Below are 20,415 nucleotides of genomic sequence, written 5' to 3'. Positions count from 1 at the left end.
ATACATATGTAAAATCTGTAAAAAATATCCAAGATTGGTAGCGTTCTACTTTGAACTCCATCAAATGTGGTGCGGTGCTCTTGGAGTATGGGTAATGTGTGGCATGAAGTGTCCAGGGGTAGGATCACCTGTGGGTGAGACTGGGCCCGAGCATGTGGTGAGTGGCCGTGAGCAGGTGGCAGTTGAGTTCTGGAGGTTTGAAGCTGCTGGGCTGGGTCCCTTGGGGGAGAACGGGATCTCACCCGCCCCCACCTGGGTTCCCCGAGTGAAACAGCCTGGCACGGGGTCAGCAGCACGGTTATGGCGAGGGTCATGTTATGCTCCCTTCCGGGAGAGAGAAGGACATGAGACTCTGGATAGTGGCCCGTGACGAGATTATTTGGCGAGAGTCAGAGGCGGCTTTTGAGTGTGAGTGCTGAGTTGCCGGAGACAGGGGGATACCCAAACATTATTCTAAACCTTTTTTTTAACCTAAGTGTGTTTTTAATCAAAGCGTATGTGCATTAGCACACATCTGTATATTCCTTTACTTCCTTGTCTACTAGCAAAATTGCATAACTCAAACCGAAGCTTTAATGATAGCACTGTAGCACTGTCGTAGCACTGTTATCCTGATGCTTATCAATTTGCTTGAGCGGGCACCGGTAACGTCTTCATTGTGAGACTTGTTGTTACTGTTTTTGGCATTTCCAATATGCCACGGGTAGCTTGCCAGGCTCTGCCGTGTGGGCAGGATACTCTTGGTAGCTTGCCGGGATCTCCGAGAGGACTGGAGGAATCCAACCCAGGTCGGCCGCGTCCAGGGCAAATACCCTACCTTCGGTGCCATCGCTCCATCCAATGATAATTATCAAAAAATATGAAATGGATCTAATGTGTATTGAGACAAAAATGATAATAAAAAGAATAATTTTTTTGGATAAAATTCCCCCTGTTCATTTTTTATTTTTTTTTTTTATCCCAACAGACCAATGGAACAAAACAATGAAACAGATAATGGATATTTTGTCTTGCTCGGATTCTCAGACCAGCCCCGAGTGGAGTTCATCCTCTTTGTGTTGGTTTTGGTCTCCTACCTTCTGACGATTGTTGGGAACTCAGCCATCATCCTGGTGTCCCGCCTGGATGCCAAACTCCAGACACCCATGTATTTCTTCCTCACCAACCTCTCCTTACTGGACCTGGGCTTCACAACCAGCACTGTCCCTCAGTTACTGTGGAATTTGAAGGGACCATCCAAGACCATCACATGGACTGGCTGTGCCATCCAACTCTACGTGGGCCTGTCCTTGGGTTCCACGGAATGTGTCCTCCTGACTATCATGGCATTTGATCGCTATGTAGCTGTGTGCAAACCTCTCAATTACACCACCATCATGCACCCCTCCTTCTGCAAGGCCCTAGCAGGAGTGGCATGGGCGAGTGGATTAGGAAATAGTCTCATCCAAGTATCGATCACACTTCGACTTCCTCGATGTGGGCGTCATCGTCTGGATCACTTTGTATGTGAAGTGCCTGCCATGGTCAAGTTGTCATGTGTTGACATACATGCAAATGAGGTCCAGCTTTTTGTGGCCACACTAGTTCTCATCCTTATTCCAATGTCACTGATACTGCTCTCCTATGGCCTCATTGTGCAAGCAGTGGTAAAACTTAAGTCAGTCCAAGCTTGGCGCAAGGCTCTTGGGACCTGTGGCTCTCATCTGATAGTGGTGTCCTTCTTCTTTGGGACCAGCTCGGTCATATACATCAAACCACAGAAGTACTACGGCTATGTCGACGGAAAGTTCCTTACACTCTTCTATGCAGTTTTTACTCCCACCCTTAATCCCCTCATATATACTCTCAGGAATAAGGATGTGAAGGGAGCTCTGAGGAGATTGTTGAGAATAGATGAAAAGTGAGTTTCTTAGTTGGAAAGTGACTTAAGATGTATGTTCTTGCATATAGAATATACCAGTTTATTATTTTTCTGTATGTACGTACAGTGTAAATAGCATGTTTTTGAAAAAATTTTGCTTTTTGGATCATACCTGGTGATGCACAGGGGTTACTCCTGGCTCATACACCCAGGAATTACTACTGGCGCTGCTCAAGGGACCATTTGGGATGCTGTGAATTCAACTCTGTTCGGCTAAGTGCAAGTCAAATGTTCTACCTGCTGTGCAATCACTCCAGCACCCCCCCAAAAAAACACTTTTATGTTCATCTTGGAAGGTCATGGAACTTCTTTGTCTGAATATTTATGTTGTGCGTGGGAATAAAAAAAATTGAGAGATTAAAAAATATTTTTTTAAATTATTCTGAAGGAAAAACTCATCTATTTACAAGCATATGTGTTAAGTATAATTTATTGGTTAACTCTAGGTGGAATAAAATGATGGGATAAGAACAAAGGGGAAATGATAAAATTATTATTATTTTGAAATAAAGCAAAATAGTATCTTTGGTGTGATCAATTATAGTTTGTATTAAGAAACATGGGTTATATCTTTCAATACTATGCAAATTGTATTTTAATATCAAAAAAAGAAAAATTATGTTGTATATAGAAGCAATGACTTTTTTACCTCTGGTAATTGTAGTGTTAAGGAAGCTCAAGTTTTGTTAACTGTAAAAAACTTCTGCCAGGGTGCGACCGGGGGAGAGCCCCAGCAACTCTCCCTGTTGGCTGCCCCGGGTTTCGGGGAGTTCGTCCCCGGGCCAGTCGCCCAGCTGGAGCGGTCCATGGGGCAGACGAAAGAGGAAACGAGGGCCAAGCCGGTTGATTGATCAGATGCCCTTGATTCCTTTCTCTCCACAGGCCTGTTCCAGCCTCTCTGAGCTCTAGCTCTCCATTTCTCCTCTCTCCTCTCTCTCCCCCAGCACTCTTCCTCCTCAGCTCCTCACTGCATCATTGCTGTCTGGATTCTCTTCTACTTGTCTCTTCCCCCCTTCTTGTTTCTCTAGGCTAAACCCAGTCTGGCAGTAAAATCAACATAAAAAAGCCCTTCCTGAGGGCCACCAATTTCAAAGGAAACACCACCTAGGGACATTCCCAAGCCCTTCCTGACTGCCAGCAGGCAAGTTATCTCTTAAGGTGTTTTCCTCCTTTCCTCAGTCCAGAAACTCATTAACATCTTAATACTAGTTATTTTTGTATGGACACAGTAAAAGATACCTTGAGGCTTGCAGGGCAGCTCTCCTGGAAACATCTTGCCATAGACTCAGACTACTGTGATCAGGCCATTTTAATCATTCCTCACCCTAGCAGGGTCTGAATCTAGTTATTGCTTTTTGGATCATGACAGCATTTGTCCATGATCAAGCTCTTAACTTATAGTTAAGCATTAGGCACGTTGGCCAGGCCCATCTCGATGCTAGAGTAGCACATAACTCACCGCTTGCCCTGGGTCCATCCCGTCCCTTGTTAGGACCCTGCTTTTGGGGGTGCTAGGAAGTAAGGGCAGCTAAGGCTTAGGTCAAGAAAGAACAGATGCCCAGGAGGAAAATAATTCCTCCTATAATAATAATTTATTCAATAATTTATTGAAAATAATAATTCAAATGATTCCCAGGTTACAAAGCATAGCATTTGCTACAGTCTTCCTGTTCCCATACAAAAGGACATGACTTTGAATAAACTATGCAAAGGACACAAGGAGAAGAGAAAAACAATATTTATAAGTCAACAGCACACAAAGAAAGAAGTTACAAATAAACACAGAGGAAAGTTCCCAATAAACCTAAACTACCTGATGCTAAGTTATCCTAGAGTTAACAAAGTCCATTTAAAAAGTACAGAAGTTTTTCCAGTAACTTTCCTATGTTCAACCTCACTTTGTTGTCACATGATAAACACAAAACTTGGCTGATATGGGATTTATTTTTTTTTTTTTTAATTTATTTATTTTTAATTAGAGAATCACCGTGAGGGTACAGTTACAGATTTATACACTTCTGTGCTCACACTTCCCTCATACAAAGTTTGGGAACCCATCCCTTCACCAGTGCCCATTCTCCACCACCCGTAAACCCAGTGTCACTCCCACCCTCCCCAATCCCATCTCCCCCCCACCCCACCCTGCCACTGTGGCAAGGCATTCCCTTCTGCTTTCTCTCTCTAATTAGCTGTTGTGGTTTGCAACAAAGGTGTTGAGTGGCCGCTGTGCTCAGTCTCTAGCCCTCATTCAGCCCGCAACTCCCTTCCCCCACATGGCCTTCGACTGCAATGTAGTTGATGATCGCTTCTCTGAGTTGACCTTTCCCCGGAACGTGAGGCCAGCCTCGAAGCCATGGAGTCAACCTCCTGGTACTTATTTCTACAGTTCTTGGGTGTTAGTCTCCCACTCTGTTATTCTATATACCATAGATGAGTGCAATCTTTCTATGTCTGTCTCTCTCTTTCTGGCTCATTTCACTCAGCATGAAACTTTTCATGCCCATCCACTTAACTACAAAATTCTTGACCTCCTTTTTTCTAACAGCTGCATAGTATTCCATTGTATAGATGTACCAAAGTTTCCTCAACCAGTCATCCGTTCTGGGGCATTCGGGTTTTTTCCAGATTCTGGCTATTGTAAACAGTGCTGCGATGAACATACATGTGCAGATGTTGTTTCGATTGTACTTTTTTGCCTCTCTGGGATATATTCCCAGCAGTGGTATTGCTGGGTCAAATGGGAATTCAATATCTAATTTTTTGAGAGTCGTCCAAATTGTTTTCCAGAAGGGCTGAACCAGTCGGCATTCCCACCAGCAGTGAAGAAGGGTCCCTTTCTCCCCATATCCTCTCCAACAGCGGTTGCTTTTGTTCTTTTGGATGTGTGCTAGTCTCTGTGGTGTGAGGTGGTATCTCATGGTTGTTTTGATCTGCATCTCTCTGATGATTAGTGATGTAGAGCACTTTTTCATGTGCCTTTTGGCCATTCGTATTTCTTCCTTGGTAAAGTTTCTGTTCATTTCTTTGCCCCATTTTTTGATGGGGTTGGATGTTTTCTTCTTGTAGAGCTCAACCAGTGCTTTATATACCATTGATATCAACCCCTTATCTGATGGGTATTGTGTAAATATCCTTTCCCATTCTGTGGATAGTCTTTGTACTCTGGTCACTGTATCTCTTGCGGTGCAGAAGCTTTTTAGTTTAATGTAGTCCCATTTGTTGATCTCTGTTTTTACTAGATTGCTTAGTTCCGTGTCACCTTTGAAGATACCCTTATCTTCAATATCGTGGAGGGTTTCTCCGACCTTGTCTTCAATGTACCTTATGGTTTGTGGTCTAATGTTGAGGTCTTTAATCCATTTTGATCTGACTTTTGTGCATGGTGTCAGGTCAAGGTCTAAACCCATTTTTTTGCATGTGGTTGTCCAGTTGTGCCAGCACCATTTGTTAAAGAGGCTTTCCTTGCTCCACTTCACTTCTTTTGCTCCCTTATCAAAGATTAGATGGTCATACATTTGGGGTTGTGTGTAGGGATATTCCACCCTGTTCCATTGGTCTACGGCTCTGCCTTTGTTCCAGTACCATGCTGTTTTAATTGTTACTGCTTTGTAGTAAAGTTTGAGGTTGGGGATGGTGATGCCTCCCATCATCTTTTTCCCAAGAATTGTTTTAGCTATCCTTGGACGTTTGTTATTCCATATGAATTTTAGGATTGCTTGATCCATTTCTTTGAAGAATGTCATGGGTATATTTATAGGGATCGCATTGAATCTGTATAATGCTTTAGGGAGTATTGCCATTTTGACAACATTGATTCTCCCTATCCACGAGCAGGGTATATGTTTCCATTTCCTCATGTCCTCTTTGATTTAATGGAGTAGCGTTATGTAGTTTTCTTTGTAAAGGTCTTTTACTTCCTTGGTTAAGCTGATTCCGAGGTACCTGATTTTCTGGGGCACGATTGTGAATGGGATTGCTTTTTTCATGTCCCTTTCCTCTGCCTCATTGTTTGCATATATGAAGGCCATGGATTTTTGGGTATTGATTTTGTAGCCTGCAACTTTACTGTATAAGTCTATTGTTTCTAAGAGTTTCTTAGTAGAGGTTTTAGGCTTCTCTAGATATAGTATCATGTCGTCTGCAAATAGTGAGAGTTTGATTTCTTCCCTTCCTATCTGGATGCCCTTAATCTCTTTTTCTTGTCTAATAGCTATCGCAAGTACTTCCAGTACTATATTGAAGAGGAGTGGTGAGAGTGGGCATCCTTGTCTTGTGCCTGATCTCAGAGGAAAGGCCCTTAGTTTTTCCCCGTTGAGGATAATGCTTGCCGTAGGCTTGTGATAGATGGCTTCGACTATCTTGAGGAAAGTTCCTCCAAACCCCATTTTGGCGAGGGTTTTCATCATGAAAGGATGTTGGATCTTGTCAAATGCTTTCTCTGCATCTATTGATATGATCATATGGTTTTTATCTTTCCTTTTGTTGATATGCTGGATTATGTTGATTGATTTCCGAATGTTAAACCATCCTTGCATCCCTGGGATGAATCCCACTTGGTCGTGGTGTATGATCTTTTTGATGAGTTGTTGGATCCTATTTGCTAGTATTTTGTTGAGGATCTTCGCATCGGTGTTCATCAGGGAAATTGGTCTGTAATTTTCTTTCTTAGTGGTGTCTTTGTTTGCTTTTGGTATTAGGGAGATATGTGCTTCATAGAAACTGTTTGGGAGAGTTCCTGTTTTTTCAATTTCCTGGAAAAGTTTGAGGAAAACAGGCAATAGGTCTTCTTTAAATGTTTGGAAGAATTCGCCAGTGAAACCATCTGGGCCTGGGCTTTTGTTTTTGGGGAGGTTTTTGATTACCGTTTCAATTTCCTTAACATTGATGGGTCTATTCAGGTATTCCAGGTCTTCTTTCTTCAGTCTTGGGAGATTGTAGGAATCAAGGAATCCATCCATTTCTTTTAGGTTCTCCTTTTTTGTGGCGTAAAGACTTTCAAAGTAGTCTCTAATGATCTTTTGAATCTCACTGGTTTCTGTTATGATGTCCCCCTTTTCATTTCTGATTCGATTTATTAGAGTTTTCTCTCTTTCTTTCTTTGTGAGACTTGCTAGCGGTTTATCAATCTTATTTATTTTCTCAAAGAACCAACTCTTTGTTTCATTGATCTTTCGGATTGTTTTTTTGGTTTCGATGTCATTAATTTCTGCTCTAATTTTTATTATTTCTTTCCTTCGGTCTGGTTTGGGGTCCTTTTTCTGGTCCTTTTCTAGGGTCTTGAGTCGTAAAGTCAAGCTATCTATGTGGGTCCTTTCTTCCTTCCTGAGGAATGCTTGGAGAGCTATAAATTTTCCCCTTAACACGGCTTTAGCTGCGTCCCATAGGTTTTGGTAGCTCGTGTCTTCATTCTCATTTGTTTCTAAGTATCTTTTGATTTCTTCCTTGATTTCCTTCTTGACCCACTCATTGTTCAACATGGAATTGTTTAATTTCCAGGTGTTTGATTTGATTTTCCGTATTTGTGGGTGGTTAGCTTCTATCTTCAGTGCATCGTGGTCTGAAAAGATGGTTGATACAATTTCTATTTTTCCGATTCGATTGAGGTATGTTCTGGGGCCCAGTACATGGTCTATTTTTGAAAATGTTCCATGTGCACTGGAAAAGAATGTGTATTCTTTCTTTTTGGGGTGTAAGGCCCTGTATAGGTCTATTAGGCCTCTCTCTTCAATTTCTTCATTCAGGGTCAGTGTTTCCTTGTTGAGTTTTGTTCTTGTGGATCTATCTAGAGGTGATAAGGCCGTATTGAAGTCTCCGACTACAATTGTGCTGTTAGTGATGTCCTCTTTGAAGTCTGTTAGGAGTCGTTTTAAATATTTAGCCGGTCGTTCGTTAGGAGCATATACGTTTAAGAGTGTGATTTCTTCCTGTTGTACATATCCCTTGATAAACAGAAAATGACCTTCGCTGTCCCTTTTGATCTTTTTCATCCTGAAATCTATGTTGTCGGATACCAGGATGGCCACTCCAGCTTTTTTAAGGGGGTTGTTTGCTTGGAGGATTGTTTTCCATCCTTTGACTTTGAGTCTATGTTTACTCTGTTTGTTCAGGTGTGTTTCTTGCAGGCAACAGAATGTTGGGTTTAATTTCCGGATCCATTTAGCTACTCTGTGTCTCTTGATAGGTGCATTTAGGCCATTGACATTGAGAGAGATTATTGTGATGTGGTTTTGTGTCATCTTTCTGTGGGATTTGTTGTTCTTATGGGGCTCCTCCTTGCCTTACAGTAGCCCCTTTAGACCTTCTTTCAAGATTGGTTTTGAGTCTATGAAGGACCTGAGCTGTTGTTTATCCGAGAAGTAGTGTATGGTTCCTTCGAGTTTGAGTGAGAGTTTAGCCGGATAAAGTATTCTTGGTGAGGCATTCATTTCGTTGAGTTTTTTCACTATGTCCCACCATTGTCTTCGGGCTCGGAGGGTTTCTTCTGACAGATCGGCCGTAAATCTGAGGGGTGCTCCTTTGTATGTGATTTCCCTCTTTGACCTTGCTACTTGTAGAATTGTGTCTCTATCTACAGCATCCGCCATTCTGACTATGATATGCCTTGGAGTCTTTTTATTTGGGTCTCTTTTTGCTGGCACTCTTCGGACTTCTTGTATCTGGACGCCTGCCTTGTCCAGCTCTGGGAATTTCTTAGCGATGATGTCTTTGACTATGTTTTTTTCATTGGGGTTACTTCCCTGTGGTTCTGGTACTCCAATGATTCTTATGTTGTTCCTCTTGAAGTCATCCCCCAGGGCTCTGATTCGCTCTATAGCCATTTTGAGGTCTTTGGCCATGATTTGTTGCTGTCTGTAAGCTTTCTGCAGCTCATCCTCAAGCTCGCTGATTCTGTCTTCGGCTGTAGTCATTCTGCTGTTGAGGGCATCTAGTGAGATTTTTATTTCATCTACCGATTGCTTTATTTGTGAGACTTCGGTTCGAAGGTTTGAAATTTCTGCTCTCATTTCTGCTCTGATTTCTTCCTGTATTTTCTTGGTAGACCGTTCGAGCGCTTGATTCATCTCCTCCCTTAATTTATTGGATGTCTGTTCCATATTTGCTTGGAGTAGGTCGACTCTCCTCCATATTTCCTCTCTGAATTGTTTATCTGAGAGGTCGTAGATGTTGGGAGACTCTTTTGAGGTTTCTAGTATCTTTTGTTCTCCCTCTCTTGGTGGAGGGGATTTTCGCTGTTTCTTCATATTGTCACGGAAGTGCAGAGTTGGAACCTTGTAGTTCTTTATTCCTCTTCCTTTTTGTGGGAAGAAGGGGCTCCGATTGTGCTAAACTTCCCTTATTCACTGATAGCTTTTATAGTGTCAGCCTAAGCTAATGGCTATTTTGCGTAAATGTTTGAGATTGCAAAAGTGAGTTTTGAAAGGAATACACAGTACGGATTGAGCTGAGGTAGCAAAGAATAACTGCGGCCGCGTTAGCGTTGGCCGCTCCGGAAATAAGCCACGCCCACTTTTTAGGCCACGCCCCCTGAGATGAGGACACGCCCCTAAGCAGCAGAGTGGGGATTGGTCAGGATCCGACGGCGGCGGCAGACAGGTGCCAGGCAGGGGCTTCAGGAGAAGCCCCGAGCCGCGGCGGGCAGGGGGCAGGGAGGGGACTTCTCCGCGCTGAGGCAGGCTCTCCAAGGGATTGCCTGTTTACCTGCAGGATGGAGATTGGTCAGGATCCGACGGCGGCGGCGGACAGGTGCCAGGCAGGGGCTTCAGGAGAAGCCCCGAGCCGCGGCGGGCAGGGGGCGGGGAGGGGACTTCTCCCGGGATTTATTTTGAATAATTAAAATTATCAAAATATTATTTTTTGGGCTTATTTTGGGTCACACCTGGCGATGCACAGGGGTTACTCCTGGCTCTGCACTCAGGAATCACTCCTGGCAGACTTCAGGGAACTATATGGGATGCTGGGAAACAAATTTGGGTCGGTTGCATGCAAGGCAAACACCCTACCCGGTGTGCTATCGCTCCAGCCCCCAAATAAATTTTTTAATACAAACTTCTACATAAAATTTCTATTTCCAAGAACTTGCTGGCAATAAGTGAGGGCTCATTGTATTGCTTGCAACATTTTGTGACTGAACAGGAAAATGCAGAACACTAAGTGGAAGTAAAGAATTAAAACATGTATTCTTCAAACATTTGAGAAATTGGAGTTTATTTTATTATGAGAACAAGGAGTCACATATAGATAAAGTTAAATAAAATATTAGAGGAGGTAAAACTATGAGTGAAAAATTTAGATACTTAATAGGGCAAGAAAAGAAGAAAATAGAATATCTTTGGAAGATTCTTGGAAAAATGTAAGATAAATGTTTTTGCTGAGACTGGAGAAGAGAAAGTCAAAGTGTAGTCTTTGTAGAACTCCCAGGACTGGATTTTCTTCTTTTAGTGAAGGGTATGAGTGTACATCAGTTTCCCATGATAGATCTAAAGTTCATTTTTGCTTTCTTCCTCCTTTTCAATATCCCATAGAATCTGTCTTCTTTCCTTATCTCACTTCCTCCATTTCTTAGGGGTTTTTTTTCATATTTTTTGGGTCACACTCGGCAATGCTCAGGGGTTACTTCTGGCTCTGCACTCAGGAATTCCTCCTGGTGGTGCTCAAAGGACCATATGGATCCTGGGAATCGAACCTGGGTTGGTAGCGTGCAAGGCAAACGCCCTACCCACTGTGCTATCGCTCCGGCCCCTCCAATTCTTATCTCAATCACATCTTACAAGTGAATATTTGGTGGAAATGTGTCAGAAATTTAAATGCAAATTCAAGAATGTGTTTAAATTTCTTTAAGATCCTGGGGTTTGGGTCATACCCAGTGATGCTCCAGGGCTATTCTTGGAGGCTCCCTGGCAGTGTTGGGGGCGGGGCGAGGGGGGAGACAAACCATATTTGATGCTGGAGATCTAACTGTGGTTGGTCACATGCGAGGCAAATTTTTGTTTTTGTTTTTTTACTTCTTGTGCTATCTTCCTAGTTCTACTTAAAAAAAATATTTTAAAACACGGCAAATAAGGTCATAGTGTTAAAAATAAGAAACAAATAATCAAGTTGGTGGAAACCTGGAATTTTATGCTCATCTGGAGTCATTTAAACTAGAATAAAATCACCTCTGGGGCAAAGTTTCTAGGGCAATTAAAGCTATAGCTAAAAACGTAGAAAAATAGGACAAAATAAGGTATGAATAAGCCAGTTCAGGTATTTTTATCAATGTGATCACAGATATCAAGATGTTAAAGTGCCTCAAAAGCTGGCATGTGAACTGCAAGATCTTTGTGGGCCTGAAGGGAAGGGCTATTGTAAAGCAGAGAGTGTGTTTCCTTGCTAAGGGCATTCGCACTCACAATTAAACTCTGACCTTCCAACCAGACATGCTCCCAAACTCTTCAGCTCAGAAGAAAGGATGAGGAATGTGAATGAGATCAAAGGAATGAGTTGAGACAACTTTAGGGTATTAGGTGAAGACTTTTGGGGTCTGGAGATGTAGGTCAGGGATTAAAACAAACTTCCCTTGCATGTGTCTGGCCCACCCTTGTTTGAATCTCCAATACCAAGTATGTTCCCCTGAGCTTTGCCAGGGGTCCCATTTGAGCACAGAGCTAGGAATAGCCCCAAAGCAGCACTGGGTGCAAAACCAAACTGAAGCAAAGCAAAAATGCCCACAGGGCTGGGAAGATGTACTGTGGGTAAGATACTTGTTTTGCACACGGTCGATCCCATTTGATATCCAGCATGGCATATGGTCCCCTGAGCACCACCAAAAGAGAGACCCATGCACAGAACCAGGAGCAAACTCTGAGCACTTCTGGGTGTGTCCAAACCCTCCCCTCCAACAAAAGTTTAAAACGATTTTTTATGCACAGACCTAAATAGAGCAACGTAAATATGCGCAGGGATTTCACTTAGAGTTAGTGTTGAGTTAGGTCTCTATAATGTTTCTTTTAAAGACAGTAATGACATCAGGTATTATTTTAATTCTTTAATTTCTCTCAAGTTCATGTTTGTAAGTGCTTTAAAATAGGTGTTCAGATTTATACTTCTGCATGTGGCTATTCAGTCTTCCCTGAATATTTATCAAAAAGAACATTCCTGCTTTTTTTTTTTTTTTTTTTTTTTAAAGAGCATTCTTCTGAACAGCCATGATCCCAGAGGCACACAAACCAATCACTGGACCAAGTGGCTTTTGGCATAAATGCTCCTGGACTGTGACTTAAGCTATGGCCTGGTGCTGCCCTGGGGAAAGAGCATTGTCCCTTCTGCCTTCTCCCTCAACAGCAGATGGCGACTGACATCTTTCAGAGCTATTGAACAGAGAGGTATGAGCTTGCAGTGATGGCGCACATGGGTACTCTCGGGATGGGGGTTGGGGGCTGAACCAGCCCAGTTCCCAGCCAGGACGAGACCCCGAGCAGCCACCCACGAGCGGCTCCTCTGCTTCTGAATGGCCATGATCCCAGAAGCACATAAACCAATCTGAGAACCCAGTGGCTTCTGGTGAAATCTCTCTGGACTTAGATGCTCTTCATTATCAGCAATAGAAAACAAATCATCTAATGATGACTTTTCGGCAGGTCTGATTGTTGGGGGAAAGTTCTAAATAATAATAGTGGGTCTTCTGTTGAAAACTCAAATGTAATCAAAGTAAAGAGAGTAAGTGAAAATCTTCTGCCACACAGATGGGGTGGGTTGGATAGGGGGCATAGTGGGGGTCTTGGTGGTGGAACATGTGTACTGGTGAAGGGATGGGTGTTTTGATCATTGGATGACTGAGAATTAAAACTGAAAGCTTTGTAACTGTTCTCACGGTGATTCAAGAAAGATAAATAAATAAATAAATAAATAAATAAATAAATGAAAAGAACATTCTTTCCTGTTGATTATTCTTCTTTTCCTTGTCAAGAGTTTGCTTACCAGGTGTGAGAGTTTATTTCAGTCTATTCAGCTTCTGTATCTCTAGTCTACTTGTCATATGTCACCTGTAGTCCCGTTGATCTTCGATTTGCTTGAGCGGATGCCAGTAATGTCACCATTTGTCCCTGTTGTGTGCTAGTGCAGCACAATGATATTTGCTTGATCCAGGAATGGGAAGAGCCTAAAATCGATCATTCAGGGATTTGACGAAGAAATCTGACCATCTAGTTGGTGGGTGGCCACGTGGTCTTTTGACGTCCGGTGGAATCCAGTCGGTAACAGCTCTAGTCCAGCGGTCATCTCTGAATCACATTACATGTACAGCCCATCTGATTTTTGATGCCTTGGCAAATGAGACAGCATCCCTGATTCTTGACCGTCGAGGGAAGGCAGAATTCCGGATTCCTTCTCTCACTTGAGTGAGATGTGATACTCCTAGCATAGCTCTTTTGATTCCTCTTTGGGATACCCGAATAGTGTTCTCATCCTGTTTGCATAGGGCCCAGGTCTCTCTTTTTTTTTTATAAGAAATATTTTATTGAATCACCGTGAAAAAAAATTACAAAGCTTTCAGGTTTAAGTCACAGTCAAGTACTGATTAAACCCTCATCCCTTCACCAGTGCACATGTTCCACCACCAAGAACCCCAATACACCCCCCTCCTGCCCCACCGCCCACCTAAGTAGCTAATGATATTCCTGTTATTCTCTATATACTTTGAGTACATTCCATATTTCCATACAGAACTCACTATTATTGTTTGGAAATTTTCCCCAACAATCAGGCCTGCTGAATAGGCATCATCTAATAATTTCTCTTCATTGCTGAGAGTGAAGACTCTGAGTCCGCGCGGCTGCAAGAGAGGCCCTTCGGTTTTGGGTTTCTAATATTTTAGCTCAGTTCACAGTCAAAATGCATGGCTGCAAGAATCCGCTCTGGTGCCAAAATGGGTTAGGAGACCTCAGGATCACAGTCTCTAGGCGCGGAGGGTCTGCTTCTCGTGCCGCAGCTCCAGATCCAGGGCACAGGTCTCTGAGGCATATGTTAGTGCAGGAAGAATGGAGGAATCGAAAAGATGTGCCCAGAGTTGGAGGTTCTTCGTCCTCTTAACCACTTCTTTGATGCTCTTGAAGGTATTTCACGCTGCTCTCTTTCTCCTGCGCAGTTCTGGCCCAAGTCGTTCCTCATGTTGATTTCTCGACCCAGGTACACATAGCTGCTGCATTCGGAGATGTTTGTTCCATTGAGAGCAAATGGAGCTTCAGGGACTAGTTCGTTTTTCATGAGCATCGTCTTGTTGAGATTCAGCTGCAATCTTACCTTTCCACACTCGAGGTAGAAGTCGGCTAGCATTTGTGCTGCTTGGCCAATGTTTGGCGTTATGAGAACAATGTCATCAGCGAAGCGGAGGTGGTGTAATTGTCGACTGTCTATCTTCACTCCCCTTCCTTCCCATTCCAGTTGTCGCATGATGTTTTCAAGGGTGGCACTGATGAGTTTCGGAGAAATGGTATCACCCTCCTGCACCCCTCTCTTTACATCAATGATCACTTCCTTGTAGAATGGTGAGACAATTCTGTGACAGAGCCTGGCAAGCTACCTGTGGCATATTTGATATGCCAAAAACAGTAACAAGTCTCACAATGGAGACATTACTGGTGCCCGCTTGAGCAAATCAATGAAAATGGGATGTCAAGCTGTTAGCTAAAATTTCCTTTCTCATCACCTCTAGTCTCTATTCTTTCCTCTCTCTTTTCTTCCTGTCCCCCTTCCATTTCCATTCCGTTTTTTTGCTTCATTTTTAAGAGTCACTTACCTATTACTTGCTCTTCTGCTTAGATATTTTGTCTCTTCTCTAGTTTACTCTAACAGTTCCTAAAAACAATTATCTCCAAGAAAAATGTCCTGTTTATCACAATATAAAGATTTTATTTTGCTCTTTGGGGTACAGTGAAGATGTTGGACCAGAGGACTTAGATCTTCTACTTCATAACTGTCTTTTCGAACTTCATAAAAATTTAGCATTTTTTATATTCAGATTTATGTATGAGTGAAAATGAGATGAGATATATGTGCAAAGCAAGGGATAGTCAGGAGTAACAATAATTGTATTTTTGATCTTGTAATATTCTGACATAATATTCTCCTAATTTGATCTAATTTATCCTTATTAAATTTAATTATCTCTTATACAAAATCTCCAGAGTAGTTACACATTTACTTTTATATTTGGGTAAAGTTGCAGTCACCCGAAAACATGGGAAAGTAATTTAATCCTCTTTTGTCTTGAAATATATGGAAAAATGTGATTTGTTTTCTCTGCTTAAGTATGAAAAGTGCAACACACTTATTTTATGTGTGTCACCCTTTCCATGGTGGTAACAGAGCTTAAGAGCCTAGATCATGTCCCCACAATTTATTTATTAACTCTATAATTCATGGTAAATTCCTAACATCTAAAACTCACAGGTTTTTCTCTGTCTAAAGTGAGAACTTCAAAATATTTGTTCTATATTTGGAAATATAAGCTATGTGGTAAAAACTCAGCATATAAAACATATCAACTGTCATCAGTGAAATGTTGATATTACTAATAATCAGGACATTAAACCAAGTGACTCTAATGGCAAAATATACATGTTTCCCAGGTATGAACCATGAGGGTAATCACTTGTCACTATTAATACGATACAGTCCCATTTGTGATGATCATGCATTCTGATTTCGACAGCTGACCAAACACTTTTTTAAATTTTAATTTAAACATGCAATAGACAATCCAATAGTATTCTGGTCTGATTTAATTATTTTGACCCAACAAAACCTAATGATTGTAACAATTAAATTTACTTCTTATTTTACTATCTGTAGTTTCCCACTCCCGAGTCTAGGGGAAAACATAGTTCTCACACAAGTCTAAATAACTGTCACTGTCACTGTCACTGTCATCCTGTTGCTCATTGATTTGCTTGACGGGCACCAGTAACATCTCCATTGTGAGACTTGTTGATTACACTATGCAGCACAACTCACACTCAAATAGTCAACCTCCAAAACCATAATTTAGGTCACACGGCATAGCAATATCCAGTGAAGGCTTGGTTGGCAAAGTTTTAAAAGCTATCTTCGTGTGATATGTTACTCACCTGTATAATTTCCCATATTTTTGAGTTTTCTTTTATATAGCTTTGTAATGGCAAAATGTTTCTATTATTTTCAGTCACCACTTTCACATTATTATAATCTCTTACTCATTTATCACATTAAGATTTAATCAAAGTAAATTTGTATGACATAAACATACAGTCTATGCTCTTGAATAACATTTTTCAGATGAAAACTAGTACAAATATATGATAGGCAAAACCATAGATCACTGTCACTGTCACTCTCATCCCGTTGCTCCTCAATTTGTTTGAGTGGGCTCCAGTAACATCTCTCATTGTGATACTTAATGTTACTGTTTTTGGCATATCAAATACTCCACGGGTAGCTTGCCAGGCTCTGCCATGCGGGTGCAATACTCTCGGTAGCTTGCCTGGCTCTCAGAGAAGGGCAGAGGAATTGAAAATGCATGAAAGGCGAACCCCCAACCGCTGTGCCCAAACCATAGATAAGCATATAAAATTTATTCTTAAATAATTTATCTAAAATTTTTGCAAAACTGTATGATTATCACTTTGAAGTATTAGAACACCTGAGAATTCCCCACAACTAGCTTTTGTCATTCTAGGCAATATGTTTTGTGATTTATGCAACAATTAAAATAATTTGTTACAGTCGGCATAAAATAAAGCAAAAGACAAAGTATATTCAATGTTTTACATTTGATAAATTGATAGTAAAGATTATATTTATTGAATACCATGAAGAACTTTTCACTTATTCATTTTGATTTTTTGGGGGCCACATCTGATAGTTTGTGGGGGCTACTCCCGGTGTGGTGCTTGGAGGTACTGCAGACAGTGCTGGGGGGACGATGCAGTACCTGGGTTTAACCTGGGGCACTCTCATGCAATGTATATAGTCCAGCTCTTTGAGCCATGTCCTAGCAAGAGTACTAGTTTAGAGGAAGACATTAAATTACAATGATGTATCTTAGGGGCTGGAGCCATAGCACAGTGGTTGGGTGTTCGCCTTTCATGCGGTTGATGACCCGAGTTCGATTCCTCCGCCCTCTCGGAGAGCTCAGCAAGCTACTGAGAATATGGAGCCTCGCGGCAGAGCCTGGCAAGCTACTGTGCATATTGGATATGCCAAAAACAGTAACAATAAGTCTCTCAATGAGAGATGTTACTGGTGCCCGCTCGAACAAATTGATGAGCAATGGGATGACAGTGACAGTGATGTAACTTAAGTTAACAAAATTACTTTCCAACTGAAGAATGTCCTGAACCTGTTCAGGCTGAGGCCATCAACTATGGAGGATAGAAATCAAATCACAGATTTTCAGTTGGACACACACACACACACACACACACACACACACACGTCTATATATATAAATAAATGTAGGATGGCACCTTTGATTTTAATAATTGTATTAATTTTTTATTGAATAAAAAGTCAAGTCGCCTGTTTTCGAGTTCAGTCCACATTTCTCAATTTCATCCTCAAAATCATTAAAGTAGATAGACATAGAGGCTGTGTAAAATAGCTGATTAAGGATCTGAGGTTGGAGAAAAAGATGTTTTTCTGGTGTGAAACCATGAAATTAAATTCTACACAAAATGATATGAATCCAGAGGAATGGTTAAGAGGAACCGAGGGAGACAAGAGAGAGGTTCTGGAAGCTAAGATGGAAGAACTAGTGATTTCGAGCAGAAAAGATTGCTTTGAAGAAGACTGGGAGAACAGGAGGAGCAGGCAGTAGGAGTAAAGGCACTTTGTATTGCAGAGTCCCCAGTGACACTTGGACGGTGGTGAGAATGCGTGTTGTAGAGACAGGTTTGATGGGGAGGCCAAAAGCCTTAGGAAGGCACTGTCCTCAAACCGAGGTGTCATACCACCACAAGCAAGAGCGAAAACTACCTTTCACTAAATTCTAAATACATAGAAAAAATAAGTCAGCTCTTAAGTATTTTGTCTAATATGGCCTTCAAATTAATACCTCACAACATTATTTTGGTTATTCTACATGCATGGAAATTGCTGACCTAGAAGTAACATTTATTGCCTGAATGGAGGAGAGAAGGTGGTGTATGGGAGGGGTCCTTGGGACACTGATGAGGGGAAGTGGGCACCACGTGGTGAGTGTGGTATTGAAATGATGTTGCAAATATACTGTCGATCATTAGCAGTATTATAAACTAGATATCACAAGAAAAATGGAGTGTGGAAAAAAGAAAATTCTTTGTTATAATTAATAAGAAAATCCTCCTGGGCCAGAGAGATAACATGGGGGTTAGGAGCTTGCCTTGTTTGCAGCTGACCTCAGTTTAATCCATAGCATGGCATATGGTTTTCCAAGTACCCAGGAGACATCACTGAGCATAGCCAGGAGGAAGCCCTGAGTACTCGGGATGTGGCCTATTTCCCCATTTGTCTTAGAGTGCATGTCTAAAGTATTGATAAAGAGAAATCAAAGGTTTTTCCATGCTGGTAAGAACCGAATAAAAGAAACATTCAGTTATTGACTCAATATCCCTTGGGCCTCTTTGTCCATGAGAGGGGAAGGTTAGAAATATCCTTGGGTGTAATTAATCCCAGATGTCTCTACTGAATGAAAAGGAATCAACAATTCTCCGAAGAAGGCAAACTGGAAGGTAATGACGAGTTTTCCAGCGGAAACTATGAATGAAACCTAGCGCACAGGATCATTGATTGTGAGCCTGAGAGGAAGGAAAAACATCCTCAGGTCAACCCAAACCTTCATACAATGCTATGATCTGAGTTCTCACTTCGTGAGGGAGAAGAGTCATTACTGTGATGACAAAATGGATTTATACAATATCTGTAGGACATTAACTCCAGGATATCATGATGTCCATACATACATACATACATACATACATACATACATATACATAGATATTCATATATATTTTTACAAAATACAGCACAGTGGATAGGGCATTTGCCTTGCACACAGCCGACCCATGTTCGATTCGTCCACTCCTCACGGAGAGCCTGGCAAGCTACCGAGAGTATCTTGCCCGCACGGCAAAGCCTGGCAAGCTACCCGTGGCATATTGGAAATGCCAAAAACAGTAACAACAAGTCTCACAATGGAGAAAGATGTTACTGGTGCCCGCTCGAGCAAATAGATGAGCAACAGTATAACAGTGACAGTTATAGGATTTGTTTCTGGATCTTTACAAAAGGGCCCCTCTCCTTATGCCCCTGGAGACTAAGATTTCAAGTTAGTAACTTCAGATATCATTGAAAGGAAATTATGTTGTAATTTTATTTAGATATAGCTGTAGTACTTTGAGTGAGAAGAGAAAGTATGACAAAGCTTAACAGTCCTTAATATTTTGGTGTCAGCATGAAGTGATTTTGCACTTCAGCCTAGGGGGGGTCTCTGACCAGCAGCCTTTTTAAGGCTGACTTAAACTCTTTGTTCCTCAAGGTGTAGATCAGAGGATTAAGTGAGGGTGTCACTACAGTGTAGAAGAGGGTGAGGAATTTTGTGTGATTCTGTGTGTACTTACTCTTAGGCTGAATGTAGACAGCAATTGCAGTCCCGAAGAACAAGATGACAACAATTAGATGGGACCCACAGGTACCAAACGCTTTCTTCCTGCCCTCAGCTGATTGTATCTTGAGCACACTTCTAACGATGCAGCCATAGGAGACCAGGATAAGCCCTAGAGGTGTGACCACGTACAGGACGCTAGCTACAGAGAGCTCATGTTCCAGGAAGGCTGTGTTGCCACAGGCAATTTTAATCAGTGCAGGTTCCTCACACATGAAATCATCCATCCTGTTGTGGCCACAAAGAGGCAGCTGGAAAACTAGGATGGTCTGAACTGTGGATTCCACAAAACCACTGATCCAGGCCACTGCTGCGAGTCGCTGGAGAAGCCTGGGGTGCATGATGACTCCATAGTGGAGGGGCCGGCAGATGGCATTGAAGCGGTCATAGGCCATCACGGTCAGGAGGACACACTCTGTGGAGCCCAGCCCCAGGGAGATGTAGAGCTGCACCACACAGCCCGTGTAGGTGATGGTCTTCTTGGGGCCCCTGAGGTTCCAGAGCATCTGTGGGACAATACTGGTAGTGAAACAGAGGTCCAGGAAGGAGAGATTGGAGAGGAAGAAATACATGGGCGTGTGGAGTTTGGGGTTCAAATACGACACCAATATGATAGCTGTGTTCCCCAATAGGGTCATGATGTATATGACAGAGATGACCAGGAGGAGAACCAGCTCCAGCTGGGGCTGGTCAGAGAAGCCTAGTAAGATAAATTCTGCTGGCTGGCTAAAATTTGTCTCTTTCATGGCTTCTGATGAATCACCTGTTTTGATCATTCCTGTTTTCTGCCTGTGGAAATAAAATCAGATATCCTATCCAATGGAAATATTAATTGAACAGA

General features: G+C 42.0%; 2 protein-coding genes across 2 annotated transcripts; one reads left to right on the top strand and one right to left on the bottom strand.

The window, feature by feature from the left end:
• The first annotated feature begins 971 nt into the window (after positions 1 to 971).
• On the top strand, positions 972 to 1,904 carry LOC129402435 (olfactory receptor 2G3-like). The gene has a single exon (XM_055128998.1). The coding sequence runs from the start codon at positions 972 to 974 to the stop codon at positions 1,902 to 1,904; it is 933 nt and encodes a 310-aa protein (XP_054984973.1).
• Positions 1,905 to 15,636: 13,732 nt separating this feature from the next.
• On the bottom strand, positions 15,637 to 20,320 carry LOC129402431 (olfactory receptor 2G3-like). The gene is made up of 2 exons (XM_055128995.1): positions 19,406 to 20,320; positions 15,637 to 15,672 (listed from the first exon to the last, which is right to left on the bottom strand). Exons 1-2 carry the CDS (start codon positions 20,318 to 20,320, stop codon positions 15,637 to 15,639), a joined length of 951 nt encoding a protein of 316 aa, XP_054984970.1.
• Between the last annotated feature and the right edge of the window lie 95 nt (positions 20,321 to 20,415).

Source organism: Sorex araneus, chromosome 2, assembly GCF_027595985.1.
Source record: "Sorex araneus isolate mSorAra2 chromosome 2, mSorAra2.pri, whole genome shotgun sequence".
In the NCBI taxonomy this organism is placed as follows: Eukaryota; Metazoa; Chordata; class Mammalia; order Eulipotyphla; family Soricidae; genus Sorex; species Sorex araneus.
The sequence above is the reverse complement of the archived record's forward strand: the minus strand, read 5'-3'. Positions and strand labels throughout refer to the sequence as shown.

Bases quoted from the DNA above. Each gene is read 5' to 3' on its own strand.
- LOC129402435 (XM_055128998.1), top strand. From the start codon at position 972: ATGGAACAAAACAATGAAACAGATAATGGATATTTTGTCTTGCTCGGA.
- LOC129402431 (XM_055128995.1), bottom strand. From the start codon at position 20,320: ATGAAAGAGACAAATTTTAGCCAGCCAGCAGAATTTATCTTACTAGGC. The intron at 15,673-19,405 runs GTCAGAGACCCC...TAATTAAATCAG, and splicing joins CAGCCTTAAAAAGGCTGCTG to ACCAGAATACTATTGGATTG.